At 36.3% G+C, this 14,067-nt stretch overlaps 1 protein-coding gene across 7 annotated transcripts in view; it reads right to left on the bottom strand.

The window, feature by feature from the left end:
• The window catches only part of PCDH15 (protocadherin related 15), a gene marked incomplete at both ends in the record, with an annotated part of 736,996 nt that overhangs the window by 233,064 nt on the left and 489,865 nt on the right, over positions 1-14,067 (bottom strand). For all 7 annotated transcript variants that reach the window (XM_079712493.1, XM_079712490.1, XM_079712491.1 and 4 more), the window contains one exon: positions 8,420-8,548. In XM_079712493.1, the coding sequence (XP_079568619.1) occupies positions 8,420-8,548 (129 nt within the window). The remainder of the gene's footprint in view (positions 1-8,419; positions 8,549-14,067) is intronic.

Below are 14,067 nucleotides of genomic sequence, written 5' to 3'. Positions count from 1 at the left end.
TGGTGAAAAACTGAAACCATTTCCACTAAGATCAGGAACAAGACAAGGTTGCCCACTCTCACCACTCTTATTCAACATAGTTTTGGAAGTTTTAGCCACAGCAATCAGAGAAGAAAAGGAAATAAAAGGAATCCAAATCGGAAAACAAGAAGTAAAGCTGTGACTGTTTGCAGATGACATGATACTATACATAGAGAATCCTAAAGATGCTACCAGAAAACTACTAGAGCTAATCAATGAATTTGGTAAAGTAGCAGGATACAAAATTAATGCACAGAAATCTCTGGCATTCCTATATACTAATGATGAAAAATCTGAAAGTGAAACCAAGGAAACACTCCCATTTACCATTGCAACAAAAAGAATAAAATATCTAGGAATAAACCTACCTAAGGAGACAAAAGACCTGTATGCAGAAAATTATAAGACACTGATGAAAGAAATTAAAGATGATACAAATAGATGGAGAGATATACCATGTTCTTGGATTGGAAGAATCAATATTGTGAAAATGACTCTACTACCCAAAGCAATCTACAGATTCAATGCAATCCCTATCAAACTACCACTGGAATTTTTCACAGAACTAGAACAAAAAAATTCACAATTTGTATGGAAACACAAAAGACCCCAAATAGCCAAAGCAATCTTGAGAACGAAAAACGGAGCTGGAGAAATCAGGCTCCCTGACTTCAGACTATACTACAAAGCTACAGTAATCAAGACAGTATGGTACTGGCACAAAAACAGAAAGATAGATCAATGGAACAGGATAGAAAGCCCAGAGATAAACCCACGCACATATGGTCACCTTATCTTTGACAAAGGAGGCAGGAAGGTACAGTGGAGAAAGGACAGCCTCTTCAATAAGTGGTGCTGGGAAAACTGGACAGGGACACATAAATGTATGAGATTACATCACTCCCTAACACCATACACAAAAATAAGCTCAAAATGGATTAAAGACCTAAATGTAAGGCCAGACACTATCAAACTCTTAGAGGAAAACATAGAACACTCTATGACATAAATCACAGCAAGATCCTTTTTGACCCACCTCCTAGAGAAATGGAAATAAAGACAAAAATAAACACATGGGACCTAATGAAACTTAAAAGCTTTTGCACAGCAAAGGAAACCATAAACAAGACCAAAAGACAACCCTCAGAATGGGAGAAAATATTTGCAAATGAAGCAACTGACAAAGGGTTAATCTCCAAAATTTATAAGCAGCTCATGCAGCTCAATAACAAAAAAACAAACAACCCAATCCAAAAATGGGCAGAAGACCTAAATAGACATTTCTCCACAGAAGATATACAGACTGCCAACAAACACATGAAAGGATGCTCAACATCTCTACTCATTAGAGAAATGCAAATCAAAACTACAATGAGATATCATCTCACACCAGTCAGAATGGCCATCATCAAAAAATCTAGAAACAATAAATGCTGGAGAGGGTGTGGAAAAAAGGGAACACTCTTGCACTGCTGGTGGGAATGTGAATTGGTACAGCCACTGTGGAGAACGGTATGGAGGTTCCTTAAGAAACTACAAATAGAACTACCATATGACCAAGCAATCCCACTACTGGGCATATACCCTGAGAAAACCATAATTCAAAAAGAGACATGTACCAAAATGTTCATAGCAGCCCTATTTACAATAGCCCAGAGATGGAAACAACCTAAGTGTCCATCATCGGATGAATGGGTAAAGAAGATGTGGCACATATATACAATGGAATATTACTCAGCCATAAAAAGAAATGAAATTGAGCTATTTGTAATGAGGTGGATGGACCTAGAGTGTGTCATACAGAGTGAAGTAAGTCAGAAAGAGAAAGACAAATACTGTATGCTGACACATATATATGGAATTTAAGAAAAAAAAAATGTCATGAAGAACATAGGGGTAAGACAGGAATAAAGACACAGACCTACTAGAGAATGGACTTGAGGATATGGGGAGGGGGAAGGGTAAGCTGTGACAAAGTGAAAGAGCGGCATGGACATATATACACTACCAAACGTAAGGTAGATAGCTGGTGGGAAGCAGCCACATAGCACAGGGAGATCAGCTTGGTGTTTTGTGACCGCCTGGAGGGGTGGGATAGGGAGGGTGGGAGGGAGACGCAAAAGGGAGGGGATATGGGAACATATGTATATGTATAACTGATTAAATTTGTTATAAAGCAAAAAAATAATAATAATAAATAATTTAAAAATATATATATATGCATAAAATTTTCTAATCTATTTATGAACCACTAATTGAATATCTGAAAGATCACCAAGCTTCAAAAATACTCACAAGCAATAGATAAATCTCCATTAAAAATATTTTTAGGTAGCAGCATTAAAATGGACATCATTAAGTTTTCAAATTGTGTGGGCTTCTTTTCTTTACTTGACTGAGCACAGTTTCTGCATTATATGGTTTGATTTGACAAGAGAACCCATAAAAATCCACACTTGTGGCCCACTTAAAAAAGAAGTATTATAGTTTTAGGCACTGTTGAACACCATGCTGAGCTACAAGAGCTAAATAAAACACCGTAAAGCTCCCCACCTTCATTTCATTTTTAGAACCCCACACAAGGAGACGACAATTACATTAATCAGCGACAGACCACTGAGGTTCAGATTTATTTTGTTTAATATTAAATTGTATAGTTGAAGGAGATATCAATTTCTTTTTAAAATGGCACCATCACTACCCTTCTAAACACTTCAGTTTACTAATGATTTTAAAACTGCCTTAAGGGTTTAAAACTGAAGCCCTACCACTTCATCCCAGCTGAGATTTAGCATGCAGATCTCACGATGGGAATACATTTCTGTTTCAGGTTAAATAAATTCAGCCTCTTTTATTTTAGAACTGGAAGAACATTTTGTTGACTCAGAGCTTTATTTTTGTTACTTAGAGCTAAAAGAAGTCAGTTCAGCATATGAAATTCTACAAGTTTGTAGAATTGGAAGTCTGCTGGGAAGAGGTTCACTCTGTATTGTATATAATGCTGAGAACCTTTTTTAACCTTAACAGGCATTGTTGTTTCCAAATATGCCTTCTCTGATGAATCTGTGCATGCATGCATGCCCAGGGCTACTCTGAAAACTGAGATGAAGAACTGAAAAAGAATTCTGGCCCCTAAGAAACTCCTCAAAGAAATGCTATCGTGAAGGCTAGACACCTTTGATATGAGCTCCAAGGTTTCTCTCTGCTGCTCTCCCTTCAGTATCCACTGACCTGAAACATGCACACAGAGTGATGCGCTGAAGCACCTACAGCAGCAAGTGTGCCTAAGTAAAAACACCCTCTTATTCTCCTTAATAAGCTAGACTCTGTTGGAAAGTACAAAGAAGTTCTCTTGTGACCCTGTATCTAAGACTGTGTTTATTAAAAGATCTTCCTTTATCTTCCCCCCACTCTCCAACCCAGACTCAAGATTGAATCTATGAGACATTAGTTGAGAAAACAAATGAAAATGACACACACCATATTGAACTAAGCATCATGATTTTTTATCTCCTGTGAAATACTGTGAAGGGTACTAAACAAAACATTACACTGACAAGTAAAGTCTCTTTATCAGTGGCTATTTCATTAGGGCTTCCTGGCCTACCCCATCTGAACTCAACATGTATTAACCAATTTTCTAGAACTTCTCTAAGCAAATTTTCCATTATTGACAGACAACTGACTTTTTCTCAAATTGCCTTTTAGGCTCAATTATGTCTTACATCACATCCACCTGGTATATCTATTTCCTTTTTTTTTTTTTAATAGAATCTTGCTAATTTGTTAAGTTACTGCAGATGATACATTTTTCCCATGAATCCTGACAGAGCCACCTTAACCCTTTGTGGTGTTTTTCATTCCTTTTAGTAAATAATCAGTATGACACATTTGACATTTGACATAGAGGCACAATCTATTCTTACTGTGTTTGCTAGATTTTATTCTATATACATCTTTCCCCCAATTATACTGCTACTGCTTGTGTTTTGAGAATATGGAAAAGATTCTCAAATTTAAGTGTGGTGTACTATATCTGTGTATAGTAACTTCTACATTAAAAAACAAGTTTAGCCAGACTATTACTCAACCATAAAAAAGAATGAAATAATGCCATTTGCAGCAATATGGATGGACCTAGAGATGATCACACTAAGTGAAGTAAGGCAGAGAAAGACAAATATATGATATCATTTATATGTGGAATCTAAAAAAAAAAAAGAAAAGATACAAGTGAACTTTTTCCAAAACAGAAACAGACCCATAGACATAGAAAACAAACTATGGTTACCAAAGGGGAAAGAGGGGAGGATAAATTAGGTGTTCAGGATTAACATAAACACACTATTATATCTAAAATAGATAACCAACAGGGACCTACTGTATAACACAGGGAACTATACCCGATATTTTGTAATAACCTATAGGGGAAAATGTTATCGAACCCTGACCTCTGGCCACCTCCTAGGGGTAGACAACTGAACTAAGCTGTACCAATTTTTGAATTTGAATGTAGAGACTGAAGCTGGTTGAAGCTGCTACCTTAATGGCAGTGTCCATGTAGTCCAGTTGCTGAGGCCTCCACAGACTATGGCCCATGGAGACTGCGGCCACCATTAGGTCATGAAAGCCGGGATGGGGGAGAGGTTCGCAGCTGCTTCAAGGCCTGGGCCTGGCCAGTGGGCGGCCCTGGCGAGGGCTCTGGAACTCTGCAGGACACAGCCCTCAGCCTGTCCCTGGGCCCCCAGCTCACCCAGCGGCCTGAGGCTGCAGGGCCTGGAGGGCCCAGGGGAGAAGGTCTCCATCTGCCTCTTGTCACATTCTGCACAGAAGACCACAACGAGGCTGACTGAGCGGGACCTCTAACCGCATTAAGGGTTGCATGTTAATAGTCATATATAATACTAATGGCTGCGTGCCCACTCTGCCCCTATTACAAAAATAATCTGAAAATATATATATATATGCATAACCATATCACTTTACTGTATACCTGAAACTAACACAACATTGTAAATCAACTATACTTCAATTTTTTTTAAAGTTTATTTTTAATATGCTAATAAAACTTTTGGCTCTGTATAATCCAGAAATATTGCTTCAGAAGTATTACCTAGTAAGTAAAGTTTGATACTACAACACTACCTTAATAAATAAAAAGGAAATACATGGTTCCTTTAGCATTTGAATTCAAATATTGGTTTACTCGTACTAAAATGTCATTAGAACAAAAATGTGAAGTTGGTAACTCAAATTGAATACAATAACTAACCATACATATTTTGGTTTTAAGTGTGTCTTAATAGTTTTTGGTGACAGTTAAAATTAAATTTTATAAGTGGAGCATGAGTCATTTAGCGAAATTAATGTATTATATAGTTATCATTAGGTAGCAATAGGAGACCATTGTGATGCATCGAAGTTCCATTCTATGAACTGGAACTGTGCTGAATCAGTGGGATGCGACTACTTTGGATGGTTTCCTTCTCCTTTGTACTTTCAAGCTCATTTTGTTTTTTATGAAAACATGTTATTGCCTAAAGACCAGGATAATTATTCCTTTATCAAATTATGAGTGCTAAAGTCTATATTTCAATTTTTAATGCTGAGAAATTATAGAGAATGTTTCTCATCAAATTTAAGAACCAGGAGACAATAAATAAAAGTAAATGCTGTAATTCTTTCAAAGACAAAGAATCACTAGGAAAAGTGGCAAAGATAGGTTAAGGGAAAGGAAAAATAAAACTAAAAATCAATCAGCATGCTAATGTCTATGTATGTGTTATGACCTGTATATTCCCTATGGGTTTTATGTCTCCAATGCTAAGTAAATTAAAAGAAATGGGAAAGATAATTTTCCTAAATTTCCAATATCTCTTTATTTTATCTGAATACTTGACAGATATGATTAAAATAATTCTCAGTTCTCATCAAAGTGGCATCCTAGAGTGACAACTGTAATATAACTTAACTATCATTATGATTAAACTATCACATTAGTTCAAGTTTTTTTTTTTTTTTTTCCGAAGACAAGTTTTATTTGGGAAGAGTTTCTAATTGTTAAAGCTGCAAGCAAGTTCCCTTCACAAGTATAGTTCTACAGACCTAGTAGTTTCAGAGATCCCAGTGTTCAAAGGTACACCTCAAAATTAATAACAAAAACACACCCACGGCGAAAGGGAAGAGCTGTTAGACTGGTTTGGAATGTACAGCCATGGATTTCAGCTGGGCTATTATAATTGCCTTCTAATTCACCTTTCTGGATTTATAATCTTCCATTACAATCTCCTTAGCAGCAATCTTTATAAAATAAAAATCTAATGATACCAGCACCTCAGACCCTCTAGAGGTCTCCCCAGCACCTTCTACAACATGGCAAAGAGAAACATTTATGATGTGTCACATCTTATTTAATGTAATTATGACATGTCACATGCTGTCATTTGTCTATGCTTTTATCCATGCAATCAACTTTCCTTAGATAGTTTCTAACCCCTTTCAACTTCCGTCTCACCAGTATTCATCCTTCATGAATCAGCTTCAACATTGCCCCCTTTCTCTGTTTTCAGAACATGCCCCTCTTATAGATTTAATCACCTTCTTTGCTTGGTGTAACAGAAACTGTCAGTGCCCCATGCATGTCCCTCAGAGCATGTATAGTTTCTGGCCAACTTCCATCTGCTAGTAACTGCAGTCTCACTGAAAGCCCTTACATCAGAATTGCAGAGAGCTGGATGCTTGCCTGGAGGCAGGAAGTGCTGAAAATGTGCCCTCATCCACAGCATCGCTGACCAAGAACTCTCAGGTGTTAGTGTGTGAATTTACCAGTTCCATCACTTTTCAGGATCATTAATTCTGGGGAATGTATTTTGTGTCACTTCCCAGAATTTGCCCTTTTAAGCTCCATTTCTCTTAAGGACAGCTGGTTAACTGCAATCCCTTTATTGTCTGCCTTCTCTTCTCTGCATCACTTCCTCACTTCCCTATTAGTATTACTTTAACTTCTCAGAAAAACTATTTATACCTGACTCTTGTCGCCAGGTTTTTTCGTGTAGAATCTACAGTAAAACTTTTGATACCAGAGGTACTGTGTGGGGTTCTGAGGTTGAATGTCTTGCTGGCCACATGGCATCAAGACCACTTGGCATGTTGTAACAGAATAATTACAAAACTCTCTCTTGTGGTGAATTGGGATGGTAAAAAGGCATAAAGGGATGTATATCTTATCAATTTCTCCAGGATTTGAGAAAGATAGTGACAATGATAATGACAATGACTATGGAGTTAACAGTTGTTGCAAGTATTGTCAGTGCTCTCAGGAAAAAAACTGATGAGCTCAAGCTCAAGTCAGAGGGGTCTCGCTAACAGCATTTAAAGAAACCCTCCTCTTTTAAAGCCAGAGAGAAGATTGAACTGAAAAAACAGACCCTTTGTTTGATTGTAATAGTAGTTGAATTGTAGAGAAGATTTACTGCAAAGCACCGGCAAACCTCTTATTTAAAACTCCAGGCCTTAACAGGAAATATGTAGGACCCTGAAACCTGGACTTGGGGTACCAGGTTGACTCACTCTTGCTGGAGGATTCTTTCCTTGTCTGGAGACCACATAGATGCATCATCTGAGGTCAACACTTCAAGATATATGTACATTCCTCAAAAATTTCCCTCATCTTATGATTTCTAGACCACTATGCTCAAGACCAGACATGGCCTAATTGAAAAAAGTATTGTCTCTGATTTAAGAAAAATGGGATTATTCATCAAAAGAGTAAGAGAAACTGGCTAATATTTCCAGTTAGGAATTAAGAGAGCATGCCTAGAAATGAATGTTGAGTATGTTGGACAGGGATGCAACTGAAATGTAAGGTACACAGGAGATGCTAAAGATATGTTTACACAAGCAAATGACATTACATCTAAGCATTTGTGTTTTGTTTGAGGTATGCATTTCCAAATTTATGCTTAATGGTATAGATAATTACATACTTCTCTAAAAATACTTTATTGTTATTCCAGAAAGTAAAAATATATATTAAATAAGAAAATAATACTCTCAAATGAATCAATGTTTAAATTATACAATGGTCATAAAATATAAATCAACGAGCTTAACAACTTAAATCCAAATGGACACAATATGGTTTATAAAAAAAAAAAAATCTTGAAAGTTATCCAGCACAGTGATCAAGAATGAATGCACTTTATTCCATCTTGTCTTATACCCAAGTGATAAGACATCTTGTCTTATACCCAAGTGATCTTGCTTATTGTTTTCAGATAATTCTGATGCTCTATCATTTAACACATGGCATTAGCTGAATCTCTTTTCAAATTAAAATGTAAGAGAATTACTCACTTTTAAAAAATACATTTAAGATACACATAAATATTCCACTTACCCTTACTTGACCCACAAACGCATTGGCTTCTTCTTCCACCACTGATAGATTTCTGGGAAGATAGGGATCAAACACTGGAGCATTGTCATTGACATCTGTCACCACCACATTTACCGTGGCAGTTGAGGTCTTAAAGAAAATAAAAATGGGGGGGGGATTAAATGTGAGAGGAGTTATTTTTATTTTGATGTCAGTTAATTAGTCATACTGGCATTTGTCTATCTGAAAGGCATCTTATTACTATTCCTATTCCTTAGCTTTCCAAAAAAGAGAAGAAAAAAAAAAGAGGAATCTCGCAATTTTCAAACACCTCAAAAAACAGATGGACAAAACAAATAATATTAAAGGGCAAACATCTTCTTGAAAATGTCAAATATTTCCTGGAGGCTTATTTTTAGAAAGTGTTTTACCTTTATCTTGTTCACATTTTGTGGGTGGTAAGTTTTTGTTTATAGACACTTCTACCCCTTTTTCTCTGAAATGTAACATTTCTGCAGTTTTTACCACTTATATGTTGTACTGTTTAAAAATATAACTAGTACATTATAAAATAGCATGGTATGTCAAATGGATATTTTCAGGTAAGCAAATACTACCAGAAAATACTATATTAGTAATTTTCTAGGTTCACATCTAAACCAAGAGTTTGAGGACCACTAATCATAAAACACACACACACACACACACACACACACACACACACACACACACAAACAACCTTTTGGTTATACAGCCTAAGAAAATGGTAAGTGGGTAATCCTACCAGTAGTATGTGCTACTTGGTTAAAAGGTAAAATTCCTAGCCTGCTGCACCTCGAGAACATACTGTAGGTCAATGACTTTTGCACTATCCAAGGAACATCTTCATACATGACTCAAGCTGGAAAATGCTCTGTCTAATCAAAGCCTGAGTATAGCACATGCCCTCCACCCAGCTCTGTCACAGTGAGGGGCAGATCACAGAAGGCTGAGACCAAAATTAGAGAACGAAAGTATTCTAGGCTGGAAAATGAAAAATCCACTATGCTATGATATTAAATATTTAATAACATGCAAATAAAAAGTAGGAGGAAAAGCAGGATGGTACTGTCATGAGAGAATTACTTAACTTTCAGTTTAAAAAAGACAAACAGGATTTGCCCTAATCTGTAAGTGATGTGGGGTGAGAGGCTAAAAAGCTGAGCATAAAGAAGTGACTTAGAGGAAGTGAATCTGAAGAAATTTTGCAGCAGTCATGGGCCCGAGGGGTCAAAAACTGGACTTCCTAGCTACTAAGGAGGAGAAGTCCTGGTAAATACCCCATCCTTTCTGTTGCAAAATCAAGGAACATCTTCATACATGACACAAGCTGGAAACTGCTCTGTCTAATCAAAGACTGAATATAGCACATGCTTTGTTGGGATCACTGAAGTTCTATACGCTATGAGTAATGCTGCATAAGGTCTAGACCAGGCCTTACTCAGATTAAAACTCAATAGTCAAATTTTGGTTGGATTAAGGTGATCTGTCCTTATTTTAACAGACATATATTAAATCTTCTTTTGAGCAATATAATTTTATTCCAAGCCTTTATAATTTTTCACATATAATGTCCAGTGGTCATTAAAAATATTACCAGGCATAGCAGGGAATTCTTGGGTATTGATAATGGCTTATTTCTTTATTTGTGTACTAGCTACATTGATGGGCTTATTTTGTGAAAATTTATACAGCTATTCAGCATGATTTGTATATACTTCTGTATTTAAAACTCCAATAAAATTTTATTTAAAGAAATGTCAAAGACAAGTAGAACAGTGTTGTTTAGTCAAAGCTGGGAAACAACCTAAATGCCCACCAATAGTAGATGTTTATATAATAGATTGTGTTTTTTGCACACAACAGAATAACATGTGATACTAAGAATGTACAGACTACATTCACCTCAATGAATTTCATGAATATAAGGCTGAGTGTACGAAGTCAGACACAACACAGTACACACTACGTGATTCCAAATATATAAATTTCAAAGATTGGCAGAAATACTCCACTGTGATAGAAGTCAGGATAGGGATCACTTTTGTGAAGAAGGTAGAGTAGAAACTGGCACGATTGTAAGGCTGGGCTTCTGGAGTGCTAATTAATTTCTGTTTCTTGTTCTGAATAGTGATTATACAAGTATTTTCACTATGTGAAAATTCATTAAGCTGCACAGTTATGGTTTGTGCACTCTTCTGTGTGCATCTCTCCATGAAATCATTTAATTTAAAGAATGCATGCACATCAACATATGCTTGTGTGTAGATGTATATGGATATGTATAAATTTAAATGTCATCTGATTAGATGAAATACAGGTCATGTTATTTTCTCCTTTTAACTTTTATATATTTTCCAAATTTTCTCTAAGAGAGACACATTGCTTTAATAACAAAAATCAGTTTAACAAATGTTATTTCTTTAAAAGTTGTGTTAGAGTTAAAGCTAGTAAAAGATTTAAAGCTAGTAAAAAGATGTGCCTTTATAGTAGCAGTAGTTCCCAATTTGCCTGAGGGTGAAGGGGACATTAAAATGGACATCTGGGAGCCAAAATCTAAGAGTAGCCATGCTAGAGTTTGCTGACCTTCCTTCTAACTGCTTGCATAAAGTGCCAGCCTATCTGTATTTCCTTTACTGGTGTCCATCCTATTCTTTAAAATTCCCATTCTTGACACTATGGAGTGGGCTCATTTCAGACTATACTGGGTCCTCAAAGGCTGTGGTCTGTAACTGGGTGGTATAGATGAGAACTGGATCACTAGGTGAACTAAGAAGTAAATAACAAATCCACCATTCCTGTGCTATTAGGGGCTGAAATTTATAGACCATATAGATGTATTTATCCATATCTTAGAGATAGTATATGAAATAAAGAATATCCATTTCTCTGGCAGAAATGTAAAGTAATAAACACACATAGAATAACTTCCAGCTTATATATTTCTTGGAAAGAGGTCTGAAGATCACTTGCATCAGAATCACTTGGATTATCATTAAAAATGCAGATTTCTGGGCTACACATTAGAACTATTGACTCTATTCTGCAATATTCAAATTATATCTTTGCAATCTGTTTCACATAAATTGCTGGTAATCCTTTTATTTAAGAAAAGTCCGTCCACCTGTGTTCTTATTAAACACCTTTCTTAAAACCTGTGATTATTAAGGCTAAAGGGTTAATTTTACTATAATTCTACAAAGGACATAAGTTTAAATATTTAGATAAGAAAAGTGCTATCAAAATATGAGACTATTATTATTTTGTAATTACTTCCTTCTTCAACACCCCACTGTATGTGCACATGTATAAGTCGATACCTAAAATTATATAAATGATGAAACTAACTGAAGAAGCTTTTGTTTGAAATCTAAATGTTTCTTTTCCTAGTGATATTCTCAGTACAAGCTTTTGAAAATGAAACAAATTTGCTTAAAATGATCGCTATTTTAAAGCTGAATGAGACCTTATTCATTCTTAAAGAAAGAAAAATTGAGGGAACTAGAAATGCCAAGTGACCTGGCCAAGAAGAATTGAAATTAACAAGTAAATAACTGAAAAAAAAATCTCTAGAAAGAACTAAACCACTAATGTTAGCCCAGAACTTATTTTCAGTTTTTTATGTGGCCAAAGCCATAATTAGTAGACTGAAACTATGCCAGATAGCTTAATATGCTATTTCTTTTCCATCTTTACTGTTGTTTAAGAAATCTTACTTTTAAGGCCAGAGGTAAAAGGTCCTAGCTAGTATTACTTCCATTAATTTCTGATTCATCATGTGACCTATCTCAAATGGTTGACCTAAAACCTCCTTATTAATTTTACTTCACTCTAATTATACCCCTTACTCCATGCTTAATAATTCCCTCTTTTCCTTAGAATTTTCCCCCTCAGTTACTTCCTAGCCAAATTACACATTAAACTTTCATTATAAGCCAAGTTCTCAATTATTTTCTTCTTGAGATTCTCACTGACTTCTTTACATATATCTTATATAGGCACACCATATTAATTAAGGGGATTGCATATGTAAAAAGTAATCTTAGATTTTATTTTTATTGTCTCGCCTAATCTTTAAGTGCCTTCTCTTGGCCTCACTATTTACTAGAACTGTTTTGTATATTTTATTTTCCACATATAGCTGTTTATTTAATGTTTGAAAAGTGGCAAATAGCTTATTATGGGCAGATTGTTTACCAAATTTAAGTAATTATCCTTATCTTTTTTCTAATTTTTAATTAAGATGATAAAACTGTCTAGTATCAACTTTGTATGGCAAATTTTCTACAGCAATCCACCTCAAAAAGCATGAGGAGAGCATTATATACCCCCATCCAGTCTATTTTTTGATTAAAGAAGTCATTTCAAGTAAACTGGAGATACATTGCTATTTGAATTGGGTGAGTCTTCTAGACACTTATACTGAATTTGAAATTATTTCTAGAGAACAGTGCTGAGTTGGCCGATATGCACTAGACTAAAGACAAAAGCTACTTTGTGGCATAGAAATGGTGAAAAAAACAGTCTAATAAAGCACTGCCAACGAACGCATTGTTACAGTGTTTAAAAATCAGAATAGTGGCAGTTGTGGATGGGTAGATTGAAGAATACAATCAAATGATTTAAAAACACACCTACATAACTAAACTATCTATCTATCTATCTATTTATTTTTTGCGGTACGCGGGCCTCTCACTGCTGCGGCCTCTCCCGTTGTGGAGCACAGGCCCTGGATGCGCAGGCTCATCGTCCATGGCTCACGGGCCCAGCCGCTCCGCGGCATGTGGGATCTTCCCAGACCAGGGCATGAACCCGTGTCCCCTGTATTGGCAGGCGGACTCTCAACCACTGCACCACCAGGGAAGCCCCAATTTATTTATTTTTAATACTAATTTTTAGGTGCAGAGGAAATAAAATTTATCTTCCCTAGAATTATTGGCCCTTTTAAACCATTTCAATCATGAAGGATTAGTCAAGATTCTGAGCGCTGCTTACAAATAACCTGTAGAATCAGTCAACTTGGTTTCCTAAGTGCTTTAAGGTATTTATGCACAAATTCCTGTCCGTCCACTGTCCCCCACCCTCAAAAAAGTGACTTTAAAGGAAATAGATTCCAACATGGTAAAACTGCCAGAACTGCCAGTGCTGTGCTGGTGATGGACACAATGAAATACTTCTTAGACTAAGTTAGATTTCATTTTCCCCATAAATTAGGTAAGAGAGCAAATTCCGTATCTATTCTGTCAAGTCAAAGTTGCAGCTCCATAACAAATTCAGAATATAGGTTCATTGATTAAAAGAGCCCATTGGAGGGCTTCCCTGGTGGCGCAGTGGTTGAGAGCCCGCCTGCTGATGCAGGGGACACGGGTTCGTGCCCCGGTCTGGGAAGATCCCACATGCCATGGAGCAGCTGGACCCTTGAGCCATGGCCGCTGAGCCTGCGTGTCCGGAGCCTGTGCTCTGCAACGGGAGAGGCCATAACAGTGAGAGGCCTGCGTACCGCAAAAGAACCCATTGGAGAAAAAAGCACTTTGACTAATTTTAAGTAGTTGCTCCAAATGAAAAAGAGATTAATTCATAAATTCATGATTGTAATAAATTGTTTTAGAATATAAACTACAAGGTTCTCT

The sequence above is a fragment of the Hyperoodon ampullatus genome (genome assembly GCF_949752795.1).
Source record: "Hyperoodon ampullatus genome assembly, chromosome: 1".
NCBI lineage: Eukaryota > Metazoa > Chordata > Mammalia > Artiodactyla > Ziphiidae > Hyperoodon > Hyperoodon ampullatus.
Note: the sequence above shows the minus strand (reverse complement) of the source record. Positions and strands in the feature narration are given on the sequence as shown.